At 40.1% G+C, this 20,939-nt stretch overlaps 3 protein-coding genes and 1 non-coding gene across 4 annotated transcripts; 3 read left to right on the top strand and 1 right to left on the bottom strand.

Annotated features, from left to right (window-relative positions):
• Positions 1 to 7,211: 7,211 nt before the first annotated feature.
• On the top strand, positions 7,212 to 8,063 carry LOC146612148 (syntaxin-11-like). The gene has a single exon (XM_085343340.1). It carries the CDS (start codon positions 7,212 to 7,214, stop codon positions 8,061 to 8,063), a length of 852 nt encoding a protein of 283 aa, XP_085199466.1.
• A 1,556-nt stretch (positions 8,064 to 9,619) lies between these two features.
• On the top strand, positions 9,620 to 11,708 carry stx11a (syntaxin 11a). The gene is made up of 2 exons (XM_085343167.1): positions 9,620 to 9,668; positions 10,822 to 11,708. Exon 2 carries the CDS (start codon positions 10,827 to 10,829, stop codon positions 11,706 to 11,708), a length of 882 nt encoding a protein of 293 aa, XP_085199293.1. The 5' UTR covers positions 9,620 to 9,668; positions 10,822 to 10,826.
• A 1,222-nt stretch (positions 11,709 to 12,930) lies between these two features.
• trnal-uaa (transfer RNA leucine (anticodon UAA)) lies at positions 12,931 to 13,013 on the top strand. Its single transcript has one exon. It is a non-coding gene; the product is annotated as a tRNA-Leu (tRNA).
• A 3,168-nt stretch (positions 13,014 to 16,181) lies between these two features.
• fbxo30a (F-box protein 30a) lies at positions 16,182 to 20,894 on the bottom strand. The gene is made up of 3 exons (XM_085342755.1): positions 20,730 to 20,894; positions 17,839 to 19,888; positions 16,182 to 17,734 (listed from the first exon to the last, which is right to left on the bottom strand). Exons 2-3 carry the CDS (start codon positions 19,849 to 19,851, stop codon positions 17,531 to 17,533), a joined length of 2,217 nt encoding a protein of 738 aa, XP_085198881.1. The 5' UTR covers positions 19,852 to 19,888; positions 20,730 to 20,894; the 3' UTR covers positions 16,182 to 17,530.
• Positions 20,895 to 20,939: the final 45 nt, after the last annotated feature.

Genomic DNA, 20,939 nt, shown 5'->3' with positions numbered 1-20,939 from the left:
TATTGAATGCTGAGCTGTAATCTACAAACAGCATCCTCACATACGTGTCTCTCTTCTCCAGGTGTGACAGGGCAGTGTGTAGTGTCAGGGCTATGGCATCATCAGTGGACCTGTTGTGGCGGTATGCAAACTGTAGAGGGTCCAGTGAGTCGGGTAGTGCAGAGCAGATGAAGTCCCTGACCAGCTTCTCGAAGCATTTGCTTACGATGGGGGTCAGGGCTACAGGTCGCCAGTCGTTCAATGAGGAGATGGTGGAGGATTTGGGTACAGGGACGATGGTGGCCATTTTGAAGCAGGCTGGGACTACAGACAGAGAGAGGGAAAGGTTGAAGATGTGCGTGAACACTCCAGCCAGCTGAGCCGCGCATGACCTGAGGACGCGGCCGGGAATCCCGTCCGGACCAGTAGCTTTGCGTGCGTTCACTAATGTGCACTAATTTTGCTTCATATTGTAATAGAAGCAGTGACGTCCTCTCTTCACCTCAGTGAAAAAGCAGTATGATATGTCACCAAGGTGGATAAAATGAGACCTAGGGAAAGCTTAGAGCAGAGAAACTTCTGCAAACCCATGACAGGCATTCATGTTGATTTGATCAAACTCTTTGAGACACTGGTGCTGTTATGTGAACCTTAGTACAAAGTTAATAAGCTCACTTAATTAGAGTCACAACTTTGGATAAGTGAAAACAGCTGATGTTTTCTCCACTGATTACAGCAGCCTAGCTGTTGAGGCCTAATGCTACATAATGTAATAAAAGTGCAGGGGGTCTCCGTGAGTCAGCTTGCATGTGTGTACATGTCCTCTTCATCTACCTGTGCATTTTGTGCTATCATAAAGGACTATGTATAAAATTCAGACCTAACAGATGACTCAAGTTTTATGTCTGAACGGAATTTATTGCACTGTATAAAAAAATTTTTTTTAACACAGCTATTTTTTTTTAAATCTTTGCACTGCACAGTTGCACCGTATATGTTACAGAACTGCAGAAAATGTGATTAACTGTAAATCAGTATACTATAAACATGGCTGCAGCTTGCTTTTGGGGAAAACACACAGAGACAGCAACTGTAATATATCGCATTAAGCATGTTGTTCTACAGAGGTAATCATCTTATCACAGTTAGTAAATATTTGATTAATTTGACACCAATTTTGTACTTTAAATAGGAATTTCAGATATATTTTAAGACGGTTATAGTTACTGGATCTTATCAGTAAAACCTAGAATTTAGAAGGCACTTTTTTATGCTCTGACCCATTACATTGCGATCCCGTTATGTAACAAAACGTTCTGTAGGTAAAACTCACATTTCCATTTAAAAAAAGGGAAATTTGCAGAGGAACGTGGCAAAGTGTTACAGTGTTATGGTTTGTTCAACTGTCCAAGTGCACAAAGTAGACCTTTGTCATTGAGTTTAGCAGATTTGCAGCTTTTCATTAAGAATAAGAAGTCTTGGCTAGTTCACAATGAACAGTTTCCCAGTGTTTCTTTAACTGAGCCTGGTAGGTCTGGACCTTTGAGAAACAGTGCAGAGAGTGTCAAAGTTAGAGTCTGATGTTAAGAGTTAGTTTGCTGATCACATGCCCAGATCACAACTTGTGACCAGGGAAATGTACATATGAATCTCATGCAACATGGTTTATTGCTGCTTAAATTAGAACCAGCTGACTGAAAAAAACAGATTACATGAATTTAACTGGAACTTTCAATTTGTATTTTCTCTTTTTTTCCCCTTTTTTTTTGTTTATTAGCTGCATCTGGTGCTGGAAATAAGTTAAACACTGCAATCTATAAAAAGCCTGAACATCTTTGGGAAAATATCTAAAAATAAAAACTGTCCACAAAAATAAAGATCCATAAGTCTAATGCACATGCTTTTTAATCTTATGTGATGTTTCTTAATATCACCATCTGTCTCAAAAGGTAATAACAGAAATTTGTTAAAACAATAATGTAAGCTGCATATGTTTACATATGACTTGGAGAAGTATAAAGCTTAGTCTTTAGTTAGTTGCTCGTTGTGTGTATGTGTTTGTTTGTTTTTGTTTTTGTGTTTTTTGGAAACTTAATGAGCTTTGCTGGAGCAGATTAAAGTACTGTTGTATCTGTGGCCCTGAGACCTGATTGTTTTATCACTGACATCTGCTGGATATAATAAATACTTCAACATATTGCATAGACTTTGAGGCATGTTGCACAGACAATGTGGCAAAAGTGAATCTCTGGCAGAAGTTCACCTCTAATTGATATATTTTTCCTTTTGTGTACATCATTCTTTCTACGTACTTGAACCAAAAGAAACGTGCAGCTCAGCCATCACTGTTTATACCACAGCGTTAGCAACACTAGCCTGTCCTCAGGCGCAGGGGGAAGAGTTCAATAGAAATAAAAGTAGTTCCTTCATGAAACTGCCCTCAAGGTTTCTAGAAAGAGATATTGCAGCTGGGGCTTTCAGAGCTTTTTTTTGTTTTTTGTTTTTTTTTTAGCTTTGAGCACCACCAAGTTAAGTGCCATTAGTATCACATTCAGTATTAGACTTCTCTCAAGGTTAGAGATCCAAAACAGAAAAATGTGTAAGAAGAAATGTGTTTCATGGGTGAAGTCGCCTTTTAAGTACAAACACAAGATATATAAAAAAGAACTTATTGTTATGCAGAAAAAACACATTTAAAAAAGTCAATACTTTTAATATTCCTTTTCCAGAGGGTTCCCAAGGTATTCCCAAGCTAGACAAGATTCTCTTCCCAGGTGGGCTTGCCTGGAGCACCTGCAAAGGAAGGCCTCCAGGAGGCATCCAAACCACCTCAAAGTGGCTCGTTTTAAGATGCAAGATGTCTGAGCAGCCAGTGGGTCTCAGGATTTATTCCAGGGGTTCTGTGATGGTTAAAGGGGGAGTAAAGCGGGCCAGAAAAATGTCACAAAAAAGCATAGGTCTCCAAGTCTCCGTAACACTGCTGAAGAGACTGTTATTCTTACGATAAATAATACAATTTCAGAAAAATTTTCATAATAATAATACATTTTATTTAAAAGCACCTTTCAAGACACCCAAGGACACTTAACAATAGAATAAAACACATAATAGAACAATTACAATGAAGAACAATAAAAGCAAAAAGCACAAGATAAAATAAACAAACAATAAATTCACAGTGAATATGCAGATTTGAACAGATGGGTTTTGAGTTGATTTAAACTGGGGGAGAGAACCAGTGCTTCTAATATCTGGGGGGTGAGAGTTCCACAGCCTGGGAGCAGAGCAGCTGAAAGCTCTGCTTCCCGTGAGGGTGTGGCAGAAAGAAGGCACAGCAAGCTGGATAGAAGAAGAAGATTGAAGTGAGTGAGCAGAAGAGGTAGTGCTTAACAGATCATCCCTTCCCTCTAACTGGACAAACTGAGCATAGCCATGTCAGCAAAACCACTAGTAGAACCACTGAATCCCAAGCATTCTGGGGCTTTTTCATTAAAGTTGTGTATAATCTTTGTTTTACTTGTTTTTTTATGTGTTATTTTTTTTTACCTTCTTGGCTCTTCATGAAATATCAGATCATTTTACACTTATTGACTGTGAATTTTTTGTCAAGTAAAAAACATTTGATCTGGTATATTGAAAATAGCTCTCTGCACCACCCAGATAGATGCTGCATGCCTCTCTAACTCTGTTTGCTGAGCCATCCCTCTGATGCACTCCTTTCTAATCCTGTCCATCCTGGTCTGTCTTCAGCTCTGCCACCTCCAGCTCCAGCTCCACCTTCTGTCTTTTTGTTGGTGCCACCGTCACAAACCATACATCACAGCAGGTCTCACTAGCATCTTGTAAAACTTCCCTTTCACTCTTGTATAGAGATACATGAAATAAAGTGGTCAATATTTCCGTTGCTCAAAGTTGTAGGTGACAGTTAAACTATAAAAACAAAGTTCAGGTTCTAATTTGAGATGTTCTGACTGAACAATTTATTTTTGTTGCCATCTAGGGGTCGATCCTTTGGTCTTTTGCTTTGTTGTGATTTGAACAGACAATTGACCAACAAATGCATGTGTTAGAATTTGCTTCTTGTCATCGACCACAAAAAATGAACCAGGTTTCTTAGTCTTTAAGGATTTTCTAGGATTTTGTGTGAAGGTTTAATTCTGGAATCCTGTTTTGGCGTCTTCTTCTAATGATGTTGAGCTTTAGCTTCTTTTTTTTTTATTTGAGTTCTGTTTCCTGTGTGGTTTTTGGAAGTTCTTCTTTTGGGGTTTTTAGTTCCCACAGTGTTTCCCTTGTCTATGTTTCCCCTCCATATTCTTCCACCTTCTGTGTTATCATGTTTAGTGTCTAGTATCAGCTGTCTTCTGCTTAAATTTAACAGTTTGCTTTTTAATTTTCCTTCCCCCTTTGTGAAGTAAAGGATGTTGTGATTGTGTTTCACTTGTGTCTTTTTCCTCTTCTGTCTGTTATTCCCCATTTAGTCCACAGTCTATATATAGTCCAGTCTTCCTCTTTCTCCTTATCTTTCTTTAATTGTCCTTCCTGTGCTGTGTTAGGGTAATCTTTTTGCCCTTTGTTTAGCTTTCTTTTATTCCTTTTTTAGTCAATACCCAGTTTCTCTTTATGTACTACATTTGTGTCCTCTCTCCATTAGCCCATGACACCAGGTCTTAAGAAGGCGAGTGAGAAATGTGCTAAAAACAGAAACGGTGAAAGAGAACACTACTGCTGGTTGTGGTTTAGTGGGGAATTTTTAACTTCACATGGTTTCATTTATGCTTTTGTCTTAAGAGTAAAGTGTCAGTTATGCTTATACAGCTATAGGGCACACGTTGGCCTTCAAAAAAAATCCCCCGTGAGAAACAATCCCAGTGACTCAGAAACTCAGTAGGCCGATGGAAATTACTGCTCATGCACATGCAGCCTATGCACCGAATGATCTATTCAGCTTGAGTTTCTTTTTCTGGCTGCATGACTGAAAATCACTTGATGGTTGGTGGCTTCACACTTAGATTGTGTTTCATGAAACAGGAAAGGATGTAGAAGTATTAACTAAAGAAGGCAGTGTTTCATGTCTTCTTCTTTTTCTTTTTTTTTAGACTTGAGTTTTTATCATATAAGAACATTTTGGTCCCACCCCTCTGGAAGATAAGCTATCTCAAATACTTCCTCTTTATTTTTTTTAACATGTCGTGTGTCCAAAGTCAGTGACCTCTATCCCTGATGTTATCTTATATGTGCTTTGTCAAGGCCTCAGCACAGCCATTTACCCCCTTCATTGCCATTTCTGTTGATAGAAAACAACACCCGAGAACGCTATTTTTTTTTTTTTAAAAAGCAGTGCGGTAAAGGTGATGATAACAGAGGTGAAATGTAAGCACGAGTGTTTCATCTTTATGTTAAATCGTTAACAAGCATGGCTTTGTCCTACTGTACGTCACCTCACGTCTCCACGTGACACGAGAGGAATGCAGAAAGTTTTGTTTTTAAAAACCTTTCCTCATAAGCAGGTCTATCAGAGACGATGGTTAACAGTTTTAAAAAATCACTTGCTCTTAAAGCAGCCGTCGCTCTACTAACTGGACTGAACTCCCATTTTCATGATCGCCTTTAACTACAGAGGACAAGGAAGTATCTGAAACTCATCTACGGCTAACTAAGAACAATACAAGTAAGATATAATAATTCTATAATCATAGCTTCATAGGTTTTATATTCTTTAGGTTTGCTCAGGGGACCTTTTTAGTGCAAATGTTGTCAGCACAGCATCATGATACAAGACATTAAACTGTTAGTGAGTTTATACTGCATCTGATAGAAAGGGCGAATTTGTCTTGATGAATCATATGATGCGTGATTTACTACTGATTTAAAGAAAAGGGCCAGTACTGGCAAAATCATACAGCTATGTCCATGTACTTTACACTGTTAATGTTTACAGAAAGTATTCACATCCCAATAAGGCTTTTTCAGTGCTCAGAATAATAGATTATATGTTTCAATAATGTAAAATTTGTATTATCTATTGTAAAAATCATTTAAATCCAACCAGACTTCCTTGTGACTGAGTTCATGTCTGCTTTGTATGATGGTGATCAGTAACATGATTTGCTTTTCTTCTGTTGTTTTTGTTGAGTTAAGCTTAAAATAATTTTAATATTATTATTTTTGTTTTTGGGGGGTGGGGCTTTTCAGGAAAGTAGGAAATGAGAGTGTTAAAGTTCCTCAAGTCCAAATCAAACCTGGGCTGCTGCATTCAGCCTTGAGGCTCATGTTTACCTGATCTGCTTGGGAGCTAAACCGTCACCAAAGCTTAAAACACTTTAATTCAAAGTATTGCAACAAAGAAAAAATCCAACAGCTTCTCTGTTTGAGAACTTGTTTGGCAAGTCTTTGACAGACTACACGTCCTAGTGGATCAGGAGAATTCATCTAAGATTACTCGATACTGGAGATGTAGAAAATGTGCCACAGTGCTATGCACTGATTACAAGACCTTTGTGTTTTATTTTGTAAGATGAGCTTAACAGAATAAAAGCTTTACAGTCATTAGCTGGGAAACAGCTTTCTCTTGATGTTTTTCTGTTTTAGCTTGTAAAACAGGAAGCATTTATGTCTTCAGCAGGGATGTTACAGCCAATTCAGGGTAAAAAGGTCAGGCGGTGGCGGTCGGTTCAGCAGTAAGATGTTTAGTTGTAATCAATTAAACCAAGTTTGAGGAGTAAATATTTCTTTTAATTTCAATTTGAAATGTTTTTATTCATTTACTTTGGAAAAATAAAAACTAAAAGCAGCTGCAAAGCTTACTGTTTATTTATTTTAATTTACACAACGCACTGCACGTACTCACGAACCCACAGATGATAATAATCTCCTCAGCTTCATAACGCTGAGGGGTTTTTTTTCACTTTAAGACACTCACTTCTCCCATCGTCATCATTTTGAACTGCTGCAGACTGCTTTTTTCTGAAAAAGCAGTCTGCTCACACACACAGACACACACCTAGCTGTTCAACATAGTTTAATTTCAACTTTAGCAGCCAAAGAGCCAAATACCTCCCTTAGAAGCTGAAGACTGGCCTCAAACATGACTACAAATGAAGAATAAGGTTGCTCATTGCCTCTAAAAGTTGCTAAACACTAAATATATTGGATGTGATGCTTTTTTTTCAAGTCACGGATGAACCTTTTCTCCCAGATGAGTAAATCTACCTTTTTTCTGTTTCCTTCCAGCCATGAGAGACAGACTGGGACACCTGCATCAGGTACAGACTGACACGGAGGGTTTTAGTACAGTGCAGCTAGATAACCTATCAGATCATGAAGCAACAGCTGGAGATAATGAGCTGGATGATGTCCTGAAGGAGGCCCAGCTGATACGTCTGGAAATCCAGCAGATCCAAAATGACATCAGAGATCTGAAGGACGTAAACTATCAGGCTTTGAATAAGACTTCAGACTCCATTGTGATAAAACGGGACTCCAACGCAATTGGGGCAGATATTAAACGCAGAGGTGAAGCTGTGTTGCAGAGGCTGCATATGCTAAATAACCTCAGAGGTGAACTGGAGGTCCAACGCGGCAGTTTGGACCCCACAGTGCGCATTGCTCGAACACAGTACCACTGCCTGAGCAACGCTCTGCGGGAGGTGATGTTCAGCTACAATGACACAGAGATGAACCACAGGGAAGCCTGTAAAAAGCAGATCCAGAGACAGATGGAGATAGTGGGTAAGGAGGTTAGCATGGAGGAGCTGGAGGAGATGATGGAGGGTGAAGAATTGACTGTGTTCAGCATCCAGATACAAGGGAAATCTACCCGGTCTGCACTAATGCAGATAGAGAGCCGGCACCGTGAGTTGCAGGAGCTGGAGAAGAGAATCGCGGGGATCCAGGAACTGTTCCTAGATGTGGCTGTCCTCATGGAGGAGCAGGGAACAGGAGTGGAAAATATCCAGAAAAATGTTCAAAATGTTGGTGTGATCATTCTGGAAAGCAGGGTCTATTTGGATAATGCCATTAAATCTGATAAAAACAACCCCTTCAAGAAGCTGTTTTGCGCCTGCTTTCCATGTTATCACAATTAGGTCTTATGAAGCTTTTATTGATTCTGAAATATGGTGAAACTTTTAATGAATCGCACTGGCTTCCAGGATACACCCACAGATGGGAGCACAGTAGATGGTGCCACTAATAGAAAGGTTTGAACACTGATGGTGATGAAGCCAAGTTGCGCTGGTCATCATAAAACAAGACCCACCAATTGGCTTACTCTCCGTTTCTCTGGGAAGAGTCCCACTTCCTGCAAGCCTGAATTGTATAGGTGCTTAAAAATAGATCTATAGTAAAATATTTATTTAAGGCATTTATCTGTAAAAGCAAAGGGCAATTGCTAATGTAAAGACTCATAGAACTGTTAATATTTAACCTTAAATACTTAAGTTAGGTGATTTTAGATTGTTATTTTAGGTATATTTAGACTTTATGTGATTTTATGTGAAGTTGTAATGCGGCCTTTATTGATGGAAGTATAAAAGTTTAGCCATTAACAGGCTGGTATGACTGTAACAATTAATGATTTCTGTTCAAATGTTGATAAAGCCTTTGCTCCTGTAACTGTATGATACCAGCCAAAGGACAGTGTCAGCAGTCTGGATATCAGCCTATACTAAGTCTGTGTGACTTGTCCCCCTTAAGTAAAATAATAATTAAAAAAAACCCTTGTGTAACTATCGCTTCTTCATTTCAGCTTGATCTTTATCATCTGTAATTTGACATTGCGAGAACTTCAGCTTTTTAAATACTCTGATACATTTTCACTTTTTCAACACAGGACTGTTGCAGCTGACTAAATGGAGCAAATGGCCATAGCACTTTTTCTGTTCCTACATATAAAGCAATTATGAAGGCTTTTCCTTGCCCAACTACCAAAGAAAATTGCTTATTACAGGTTACAAGACTCCCAGTGTTGTAACGCCCCCCTCCCCCCTTCCCCTTTCTCTCAGAAATGTAAATTTTAATACTCGTTGTATATTTTTAGACCTGATCATTAAAACCACATGTAAAAATATTGGGGTTGCACTTTCCACTTGTGTCAAACACTTGTTCCTGAACACTAAACGTGTTTTATGTCGAGGCTTTCCTTCCGTTTTCAAGGTTAGTGTTGAACTTCTAATCGCGTTTTTATGTTAGTATAATAAGATGAATTTCTTTTTTCGTGCTTCTTGTATTCTTTTCTATCTTCACAGCGAAGAATTTAAACTAAAATGAAAATGACTGAGATTCGTGGTCGACTCGTGAATCTAAAAGGTTTTTACAACACAAAACCTTTATTGCGCAAATTCCAAATGCGCAGGATTTGACATAAAAACCACCATATATAATGACTGTGACTGACCTACACCTCCTTCCTGGAATCAAACCCGAGAAGCAGTGAAATGTGTAAAGGGGAAAAGGCGTTATCTTCCGCATTAATACCCGCTGCAGGGTATATGGGCAGTGTAATGTCAGCGTGTCACTTGTAATGTATAGGACGTGATGCAAGACCTCCTTCAAAAATACCAAGTTGACTCTGGTACATGTTGAAATTTGCATTTATAACCGAGACAAAAAAGAGGAAATGAGTCTTTCCGTACTCGCCCCTTCTGCTTTTGGGACTTTGATTCTCTAGTATCGGTGGAGGACACAAAAAGGTAGGCTGTTTGCGCCTTCTGTTGTACTCTCTATATAGATATAGGCTCAGCAATCGATACATAGGTGTATTGTATCATACAGGTCGATTTCTGTATCAAAAGATTGCTTTCGAGCTATTCTGTTTCCTCCCGATCTCACCTTATCACGGGAGAGGATGCTTTGCGCTTCTCTGATGTGGTTTTTTCACTTTAGTGAGGATTTTTAACATTATCTACATCACAGTGCACCTCAGGAATGGATTGGTTTAGCAGGAAATAACCGCTTCCTGAAGGACAGGAACTTTTAAAATAACTTCTATCTCATGATGATGAGAGTGATACAGCTGAGGAAGTAACTCACCAGTTTGCTTTTGAGGACTTTTCACTGACCTACAGCCACCTTGGATTGTACATCAAAAGCTGTTATCGTTATCTAAAAGTGAGACTTAACATTTATTCCTTAATGTTAATAATAACATATCAAAAGAAGAACTCAGTGTGATACCAGCCCCTCCTTCTCTCTGTTAACAGGAGGTTTCAGTGCAACATTGAAAGGAAATGACCAAAGAACATGACCCATCTTATTTGCTATCCAATATCCAGTTTCATTCTGTAAGGGACCGGAGGTTTTCCACACATTAAAAAAAACTGTAACTTAACTTGTGTAGCTTTGCATGATTCACATTTCAGAATAATCTCAAACATTTAAGTTAACGTGTCAAATAAGTCATTGTAAGTCCTCTCTCTTTATGGCCACCGACCTTTACTCCAATTTTCTTCTGATTAGCTGAAAACAAAGGGCTTGAATACAGATGGGTGGGGCTTCTGTGCTCAAGGCCAGAGAGCTGTGTGCCTGAGATGACTATGTTAAGGATATATGTAAAAAGTAAATGTAAAAAGTGACATCATATAGAGCTGAAAGTAGAAACAACAGTCCAAAGCCTGGTTGTTTTCTTGCATGTGCTGACCTCACTATTTGAAACTTCTGCTATGTTTAATATGAACAGTATACATGTGACAGGAAATAAGATGAAGAGGAGCAAAGCCAGCAAAATAAAGTTGTGCCATTAGAATTTTTGATATTAGTTTTTTATCTAGTTCTTCACCACAGAGTAAAGAGTGCGTTTCCCACAATTCCATTAGCGAGGTGAATAAATGTCTATGACTCTTGCAGGTAAGATGAAGGACCGACTGACTGAGCTGCAGGCCTTCACGCCTGCAGAGCAGGAGTACAAGCCCACAGAGAACGAGAGACTCGCCGGTGAGGATGAGGAGCCTCTCGAGCAACACGCCATTGTGTTTGAGGGTGAGGACATGATGGATGGCATCTACAAGGATGCCCAAGCGATGAGGAAGGAGATCCAGTTGCTCAGAATGGATGTGAAACGTCTGGGGAAGCAGAACACCAGGTTCCTCACATCAGTCAGGAGGATCAGCAGCATCAAGCGGGACTCCAACGCACTGGGACGAGACATCAAGGCCAGAGGGGAGTCCATTTATAAAAAGCTGGAAAAAATGGGGAAGCTGAGCAAGGAGCTGGAGGAAGTCCACGGAGTTACATCAGCTTTGGCTCGCATGGTGCGCTCGCAGTATGTGTCTTTGACCAGCGCCTTCCACAGTGCCATGTCTGAATACAATGAGGCTGAAATGGCGCAAAGGGAGAATTGCAAAACCCGCATCCAGAGGCAAGCAGAGATCATGGGCAAGGAGGTAACCAGGGAGCAGATAGACGAGATGACTGAGACGGGCAAGTGGAACGTCTTCTCGGATAATCTCCTGCTGGAAGGGAGGACTGCCAGATCTGCTCTCAACGAGATTGAGAACAGGCACAAGGAGCTGCTGGAGCTGGAGGGCCGCATTAGGGACATTCATGACCTTTTTTTCCAGATGGCGATGCTGGTGGAGCAGCAGGGCTGCATGCTGGACAACATAGAAGCAAATGTAGGGGCAACAGAGGACTATGTAGCCAAAGCTTCAGCGCAGATCAAGCAGGCTGTGAAATACAAGAAAAGCAATCCATGCAAGAAGCTGTTTTGTTGTTGTTTCCCATGCTGTAAATGAGGCGCCACCAGTTCCCGCCCCCTACCAGAACATTTGATTCAAATCCGCTTTCTCTGCAAATGTTTCCACATGAAAGCTTTTTGCTGCTCTAGATGTGTCCAGATATCACATTCTGGTATCATTTTCTTTATTGAGTTGATACCAACTAGTCAGAGTGATTCAAACCACATGCACATATGCAAATATATACAGTGCGATGATGGTAGTTACATTTCCTGATTGCTACTGAGAACAGCTTATGCATACATGACTGCTGTAAAAACATCGAAATTATTATTTCATGTGACTTGCAGCTTTGTTTAGCTTTTAGCTTTGTACAGTCTGCAATATTTAAGCCCATAAAGTATGATTTTATTTATAAATAAATGCCTTGGAGTGGCTATATTTGGACAACTTGAATGTGCATCTACAGCTAAGCTTGGAACCGGTACTTGCTATAGACGTGTTTCTTATTGCAACCATTGCTTCACAAGTGTGTAGAAACACTGATCACAGCTCAACCAGCAATTGTGGTTAGCTGGGGAGGCAAGTTAGATTTGTGAGGATTGTGCAACTATATGTTAGCCACCCCCATGTATATCATCACCAGCTACAAGCCAAGGCTGTGCTTTTCCTCCACGTGTTGCTTCACATAAAAAAACACAAACACACAAATATCTGTTATTCAGCTCCACTTTAGAAAGTCAATGATTTTGTTTATCACTGCCAGACAACCAACGTCACCAAAGCCAGTGAAATCTCTTTAACAGGGCAGTTTGCCTGACTTAATGCGGTGTTTGCACAGGTAATGTTACAGGAGAAACAGAACAGAATGGCAAACTAAACAGGTCAGAGGACTTTCTGTTTGCACAGGAGGCCTATCTCACTGCCCTTTGTGATGGTAGTAAAATTTAAAAACCCTTATTTCCCCGTGCCTCTGGGCCAGCCCATCCCTCACTGGGGGAATCCCAGTCATCAGCTGGTAAACTGAGGGTGTTGTGACTCAGACTGCTGTGTACCTGTGGGAGTTTTCAGACTTAACTGCCTCTGCTCTGTGTTGAAATGAGTTTCAGGGCTGCAATGATTGCACTTCCTCAGCAGTGCTGTGCGGTTTCTACTGGGGGCATTTACCGACAAGAGCGCGTTTATTTGAACTGTGGCGTCACGCCTCTGGTAGCTGTGCGTGCTGGAGTCACACGGCTTTATCTGATGTGAGCCATGCGCTGATTGTGCACGTGCACTCACCAGGATGGCCGAGTGGTTAAGGCGTTGGACTTAAGATCCAATGGACAATAGTCCTCGTGGGTTCGAACCCCACTCCTGGTAAAAACGGAAGTTTTAACCGATGTTTGGAGGAAATGCGTGCAGTCTTATGCACTTCAGGACGACTTTACTCTTCATGGTCAGCCTTTCTGCGCTTAAGCTCCCACAGTAATAATTGTCACCTTCCTTTGAGATTCCTGTTGCGAAGCCATTGTTTGCCATTGCTTTGTCTGTTTTTTTCTTACCACGCATGTACTCTGGTTCAGCTAAGAAACTAAGAGAGATTTTGGATAATTACAAGGGGCACGCCTCACTGCCTCACTATAGATTTGAGACTTAACCGGTATTTGATTACACAGTGTGGTCCAAATGTAAACAAAACGGCAGTACAGTAGCAGATATTAATATTTAAATATTCAAAAGCCCCTAAAAAGCAGTAGTTGATGCTTTCTAACAGATTTACAAATGCTGTAACAAAAGGAGACGTAATTGCAAAGTAACATGCACGTGAAGAAGCTTTCATCATTGCCATTCTTCAGTGACGCTTTTATTCAAATATTTGAAACGAAGTCAATGATGAGGACTTTTATACTTTATTTTCTCTTCATTCTTATCTTGAATCAAAACCCACCAACCGGGGACCAACAGCTAAATCACATCCTGGCTCATCATCGCAGTGGAAGATGTTATGTACCAAGAGGCCTATTTATATTTCCTGTGTGGACGGTTTCGCACCCCTGATGGTGAATTAACACACTAGGGGGTATCGACTTTCTCCTAAAGTGTGACTTTGAAATTACTAAGCTACCTGCTAAACTCTCTGAATTCCATAAACAGGTCCTTCTTTATTGGAAAATGTTATTTAAACATAATTTCACTCCACATAATAGCCCAATTTGGAACAATAGATATATACTGATGAACAGAAAATCTATTTTTATTCAAGATTGGTTATCAAAAGGTGTTTGGGCAATTGCCCATTTTGTAGATGAGGAAGGACATGTTCTAGGACATCAAGATTTTTGCCAAAAGTTTAATATCCAATGTTCTAAAAGTAAATTTAATCGGGTTATAAAATCCATTCCATTGTCACTTAAAAACATAGTTGTAAATGATATAATATATTCTGACATCTCCCCCAAGTTAAGGCAATTATATATAGATGGTATTCGATTTTGTGATGTTAAATGCAACAATAAGTTTCTTAGATCTTCATTAAGGAGTCTTTATTCTCCAAATTTACTTAGACGTAATTACATATTAAAAGATTTCCAAAGGGAAGAAATTGAAAAAATAAGAACTGATTATATCACCTTCCCTATCCCTCCTAAAGGGAAAGAAGTCCAATTTAAAATCTTGAATAAAATTTACCCGACAAATAGACTCCTTAGTGATAGATTCAAAATAGAAACGGGTAATTGTGTATTTTGTGAAACAGAAGAGGAGGATTTGGACCATCTATTCTTTTTGTGCAATTTTATACAAATATTTTGGTTGGATTTTCATACCTGGCTTTATTCCAGTGGGATTCAAATTACCCCATTTACCTTAAATATGATAATGTTTGGAGTGTTTTTGAAAGAAAAGAAAGCTAATTATGGTGTTAATGTGTTATTAATCTTGTGTAAGTATTTTATACATAAATGTCGCTTTTTTAAGATTAAACCAACACTGGCTCACTGGAAAAACGACCTAAACCTGTTGGTTAAATCTTTGACTTTAGTTAAAAAGAAAAAGGCTGCTTTTTTTGTTTCCTTTGTAGAAGATTTTGATTTAGTGAGTTAATAATCTGTTAATTTATGTGACCCCATCTTTATATTTTATTTTCACTATATATGAAAGTTGCTAATATGTAAGAAATGTTTATTCTCTGAATCTGTAATATATGGTGCATTTTGTTTGTATGTTTATATTACTAATAAAAGAAAAAAAAAAAAAAAAAAAAACCCTGATGGTGAAGGTCTGTTTATGTGGTGCCATCTAGCGGTGAGGGAAATATTATTTCACAAATGCTGTATTATTGTTTTCCCAGTTTCACAGACACTGTATTAAATCTCTCAAGACTTTGCTGGCACTAAAAGAAGACAATGTGTCCTATTTATATTCTTCTGCCTTTGCAATGGGTCAAAACGAAGGAATAAAACACAAAGATATTAGAGTACAGTTTGAAATGGCTTTTGAACCAATCATATGTAGACTAAGTGGGTCTGAAGAGAACATCTGTTAGTGTACACCTGATCTAAATATACAGACATACCTCTGATAGATACTGAAAAAGATTAAAAGTCGAAACATTTAAGAACTCAAGAGTCTCTTTATTAAAATGGACCAAAAGTCAAACAAATGAAGTTGGCATACTGTGGTGAAAAAAACAAAACAAAACAAACAAAACAAAAGAAAAAAAAAACCCCATCAGCAGTGATAATTTAACCCAAAATACTGATACACTCCAGGTGCAAAGACTGCAAAACAAAAAGTGATCTGGAGACCTCTTACATGCATGAACATCCACAGAATAAAAGCCTGATTTGCATGCTCAGTTCCTCATTCAACTCACTCGGACAACTTTAACGCCAAAGAGTTAGTGCATCTCATCAGGTTTTGTTGATTTCATTCTTTCTGTCTCTCTTTCTATAATATAAGAAAGGACATAAAATGTACTAATATTAATGCGTGGTGCCTGAGAAACAAACTGTATAAATTAGCCTGTAACTGGACTGATTACATGCAGAACAGGAAGGAGTAGCATTCTTGCTGCTTCAACAAAGACCTGTCAAATTTAGGATTTAAATTTTACAGTACATGCCGTCATGTGCAAATCAGTAATTCAAATCCAGACCTAACAGAGGCAGACTTGCATTTCTTAAAACAAAAAAAAATAATAATAAATGTACCAGTACAAAAAAAACGAAGAAAAAAAAGAAATCACACAAACTGAAAAAGACAGTTTAGTTTTGACACAGCTTGGGCTTTCCTACATCCAAAAGAAAAAGAAACACACACCATACCCATATTTCATCACTAACTAATGACATGTCTGTCATTTTAAACCAGTTTCAAAAAGTTTTTGAAGATTTCTTTCTATATATGGGAACTACAAGTTTTGTTACATCAAATTTCTTAATTCAGACAAAAATAAATAAATAAATTGTTCAACAAGCCCAATCACGAAGATTTATAAGTTTAAAAAAACCAAACAAAACCTTACTGATAAACATGAAAACCATGTTATTTCAGCACTGCAACTCACACCACTATAATACTGAAACAGTTCCCCACGGATCCTGTAATAATAAAGCAGCTGACCAGCTGTCGTGGCATTTTCAGCAATTTTCTCAAATACACTACGGTGAGATGAAGCTTCATGATACGACCCTGAGACACCAACAATACGTGAAAATAGCGGACATGTAGTGCCAAAAAGAAAAAAACAACTTGAAAACCATGATAAATAGTGAATATGATCATAGTTAATGGTGCTTATTAAAGGAGGGAAGTGTGTGCCCGTTATTTTTCCTAGAACCTGGCCTGCAGGATTTGTTGAGGTCTGACACTGAGGGGAAGGAAACCACGCTTCCTGCTAACCAGTCACTGATGATTCACCAGGTACATTCATTATTTGACTTCGCTACATTTAGATTTTTGAAGAAAAGAACCTCTAAATAATTGCTGGTTACTTGTCAAAATAGCTGGTAAAAAACAAACAAACCCACAAGCCAACCGTGGCTTAAAAAACAAACAGGAAAAAAAAAATAGTACTGACACTCAACTGGTAAATAGTGTTGCTTCATGTCTCTGTACCCTGACTAACAAAGCCGCCTCTTAGTCAGAAGTGTGAAAAAAAGTTGAGGGTGGACCACTGTTGTGACTGCTAAAACATGCCAAAAAAAAAAAAAAAAGGTGTGAGCATGCTCATGCTGGTGCAGTTCAATAATCCTGTAAAGTGGAGCACAGACGTTTGGTCAATGTGAAAATGTAGAATTAACGCTGTGAAATCTGAGTTCTAAGCAGTACACACATGGTCACTGTAGGTATCTAAAGAAGATGTCAAAGCGTTCTAGGTAGCAGTAACTGTTCTAGCGTGAAGCAGTGGAGAAATCTCACAGATGTTCTGAACGACCTCATGGCGAGAAAAATCAAGTGTATCTCAAGTTAAGGCTCTACTCTTACCAATGAAGCACGGTACTGACTTTTTGATATAAAAATTGTTTAAAAATTCTACACCAAAAACATTCGATATTTACACAGTGTCAGAGTAGGTAAAGATACAACTTCAGTACACCAGGATTAATATCAGAGAGGAAGATACAACACTAGAACTTCAATTTGCTTTTTTATAGTCCTGATGTGTGACTGCAGCAGGTCAGCCTCAGCTGAAGTATATGCCAGCTCACTACTGGCTTTGTCTTATTTGAGGGATTGAAGACTGTTTCCACTGTGTAGCAGAGAACCACAGGTAAAGTTCAACCAGGAGTTGTCTTTCTGAGGCCGGAAGAGTCGTAATGTCTGTAAACACTGGAGGAAAAATGTGCATTTGAGTTCTATAGGACCCAGAGGAGTCTGAAGGATGACCTCACTGTTTATGCTACTGGTTTGAGAACTGAACGTAAACACCTCCCTTCCTTTGTGAGCTCTCTGGTGAAACACATGCATGGCAGAGGGATCGCCTCCTCCCTACGAGAAATTGTGTTAAATTTGCATTTCTTGAGGTGATCAGCCATGCTGGCGATGTTTGCAAATTTCCACTCGTTCACTGTACCAAAGGCTGTGCTGAATCGCCACACCTGAACAGAAATAGGAAAATTTGTTTATTTTCATGTGCTGAGCACAAGACAGACAAGTGAAATTTGCTCTCAGCTGTCTTTAAAGAGTGTGCAAGTGGACAAACCTTGTTTGTGATCTGCCATGAGGGAGACCCATCAGCACGCCGTTTCTTCTCCCACAGCAGAACAACCATGCCACGCATCTGCAGCAGGCTGGCACACACATCTCTCATGATGCGGGACACTCTGGAGAGCTGGCACAAGCTAAAGCTGTCCAGAAAACTTGCTATGTGCTGCAAAACTTCAAATGGAAGACTGCTGAACTGGTCACACTGAGAGCTAAACTGGCAGTTCTTTCTTAGGCGCGTGTCCCCAGTTTTCAACGGCAAACCAGGCTGCACCCCGAAAGAACCCAGGTGCCTGTCGTGGATGATCCGGAAGCCCTGAACAGATGGACAAAATCGTCTTTGGGAGTAGGTGCAGCCGTAGTAGGCCAAGGGGCAGCGCTGCTCCATCCAGCCATTGAGTCCAGCATGAATATCTCCATGAACATTTTTGAAATGAGATGAGAATTCATCTCGTCGGAACAGCTGCCCACACACAAATGTGAACATGGAGCGCTGTTTGGTTTGGTATCGGGCCACACATTCAAGCACTAGGTCCAGTCTGAGAGTGTGGAAGGGGCTGGGGTTGGAAAGCTGTGGACTGGCGTGATCGCAGGCTGAAGCTGAAGCAATATCCCCCACCATGGTGTTGGTTGCAAGAATGGCAGAAGGGAAGGAGAATGTTTGCGTACCAAAATCAATGTGGTAGCCATCAACAAACCTGCTGTCTGAGATTCCTCTGCCTCCTGGAGAATCGCCAAGGCAAAAAAGCAAAGCTGCAGTGATAAGGTCAATGCCATGGAGGCCCATGGGGTCATCTGCTACCTCCAGGTCAGATGTGTCAACTGCCTTGTCCTCCATCTTCGCTCGAAACAAATAAGGATCTGACAGCAGGGCCCGACGTCCATTAAATGTAAACATACTTATTCCTCTAAGCACTTCTACATTCTGTAGCTTACGCTCCAGGCACCTGTACCTGAGTTCAGTGGGTAAGTGTTGCAAGAAGTTATTTCTCACATGATCAGACAGTAGGAATGGCATTGGAGGTGCAAGTGGTTCTTGTTGAGGCACAGGAGGTTCCAGTGCTACAACAGGCATGTAATTCTGAGGCATCTCTGGCCAGACAAGGTTGGAATCATTTATCGGTTCATCAATGTCGTCTTCCTTCTCATCAAAAAGCAACTCAACAAAATCATTTTCTTCAACCCAGTTGATACCATCTTCTTCTCCATCGTCTATAGCAGCGCTCTCCACTCCGCCCACCGCTCCCAGCTCGCACTCTGAATCAGAGTCACTTTCTTGCATATCTACATTCTTCCCGCCTTCAGCAACATAAATACCATGGCTATCACCATTTTCTCCATTATGGAGTGCTCCACTCTTATCAGTCTTTTCACCATTTAAGTTTCCAACAATTACATTAATGTCCTTGGAATTAGTGAGGATGTCCAAGGCAGCAGCTAAATTTCTCCTCGTCTCCACTGAAGCCCTGTACAGCTCATTAAAGGGCTCTTCCTCCATTTCCACTGTTGCATTACCTAACACTGTCTCTGGTAAACTTGATGCTGTGGCCATTTTATCACTTTCATCTAATTCTTTATCTCCATTCTTCGACACAGTGGTCGTGACCTTAAGGGACTCTAACAGCATCCTTTGATCCTGCAGAGCCAAAGCCATGTCTAACTGCTCCACCTCATCGAAGTCTTTGCTCAAGTTTTCATAGGACTTGCGATCAGCATAGCTGACAGGCCAGCGGTTCCACTCCATAGTACAACATACTATACTTGCAGGACACGTCTCAAGGTGTTGTGCCATCCTGACCCTTGCAATAGTGAAAGGGCAGCCAAACCCACTGTTGAGGCAAGGGAGGCGTTCATAGGGACACAGCAGACGATGTTCCTCTAGTTTGCACGAGTGAAAAACTGCCCCACAGACAAGAGGACAGCCAATGAGGTCACAGGAAACACCTGTCTCTGGTCTCACCATGCATCTTCTATTGATGCATTTAAGGCAGTGGGGGTGTAGAGTCTCCATTTTTTCCCCTAATGATAGCTGGAGAAGGTGTCCAACCCTGAAACAAAATGATAAATAGATTTATTTTGTTGAGAAATCTCACACGTCATGGTAACACCCCTGTTTTTAGGTTTAACTGGAACAAAACATGTCTAGGGTTACATTATACCATCTATGCAACCATTTAATAGCACACGTGCCTTCAAAAAGCCCTGTCACCGATTCCCTCCACATGCACTGTAAACCTTTACGCTATTCAGTAACATTTCACAACACCCATCTTAGGTTTCATGGTCACACCAGGACCTTTAGGCCCTGTAACTTGCCCTTAGTTTTTCAAGGAATTCTGGTAACAAGTAAAACAAGAACAGCGAACAATTCAACCTGCCAACCGGGTGCAACACAGCCACCAAAATACTTCTGAATTATAACGCCGGGCTTATTTGGTCATGCTGCTTGTGTAGGGGATTTGTGGGATAATGAACGCAAGCTAAGAGGACAACAATCATATTAAAGACCCACAACAATGCTGCAAGCCCTAACAATGCAGTGCAACAAAGAAGAGCTATTATTCAAGTCTTTAATGCCTTGGCCGGCGACCGCTGTCTAAATTACGCAAGCACAACTGGCTAAAAACACAAACAAAAACACAGCAACAACTCCTAACACATCAATCCATCAACAGATTACATGTTAACAACATCCAATTGCAGCTTGGCAAGTATGCATTTACGTGTCAATGTATAAAGTTAAAGAATGACAAGCTAAGTCACAAAACTTTAAAAATCTTAATAAGTAAACAAAAGAACATCAACAACATGACTAGCCGGTTAGCGTTAGCGGCTACACTTTGTTAGCCTAATTAGTTAGCTAGCTCACAGCTTCTACAAACAACTTACCCGAGTCGCTGGGCTCTCCGAGTGTGCTTTATTTATATTGTCTAACTTTTAACAGCTCCGTCGATGCCTGCAGTACGGAAACTGTGACTACACAAACACCCCGCGGTATTAAATGTCTTTAAATCTTCTTATGAATTGAACAGGCTGCAGCTGCTTCCTCGCTGCTCGGGGTCAGTCGGAGTTATGTTGATCCTGATACTGCGGCGCAGT

This window comes from Diplotaxodon limnothrissa, linkage group LG19, assembly GCF_057381915.1.
Source record: "Diplotaxodon limnothrissa isolate DT_005_m linkage group LG19, D_limnothrissa_male_GT1.1, whole genome shotgun sequence".
Classification (NCBI taxonomy): Eukaryota; Metazoa; Chordata; class Actinopteri; order Cichliformes; family Cichlidae; genus Diplotaxodon; species Diplotaxodon limnothrissa.
The sequence above is the reverse complement of the archived record's forward strand: the minus strand, read 5'-3'. Positions and strand labels throughout refer to the sequence as shown.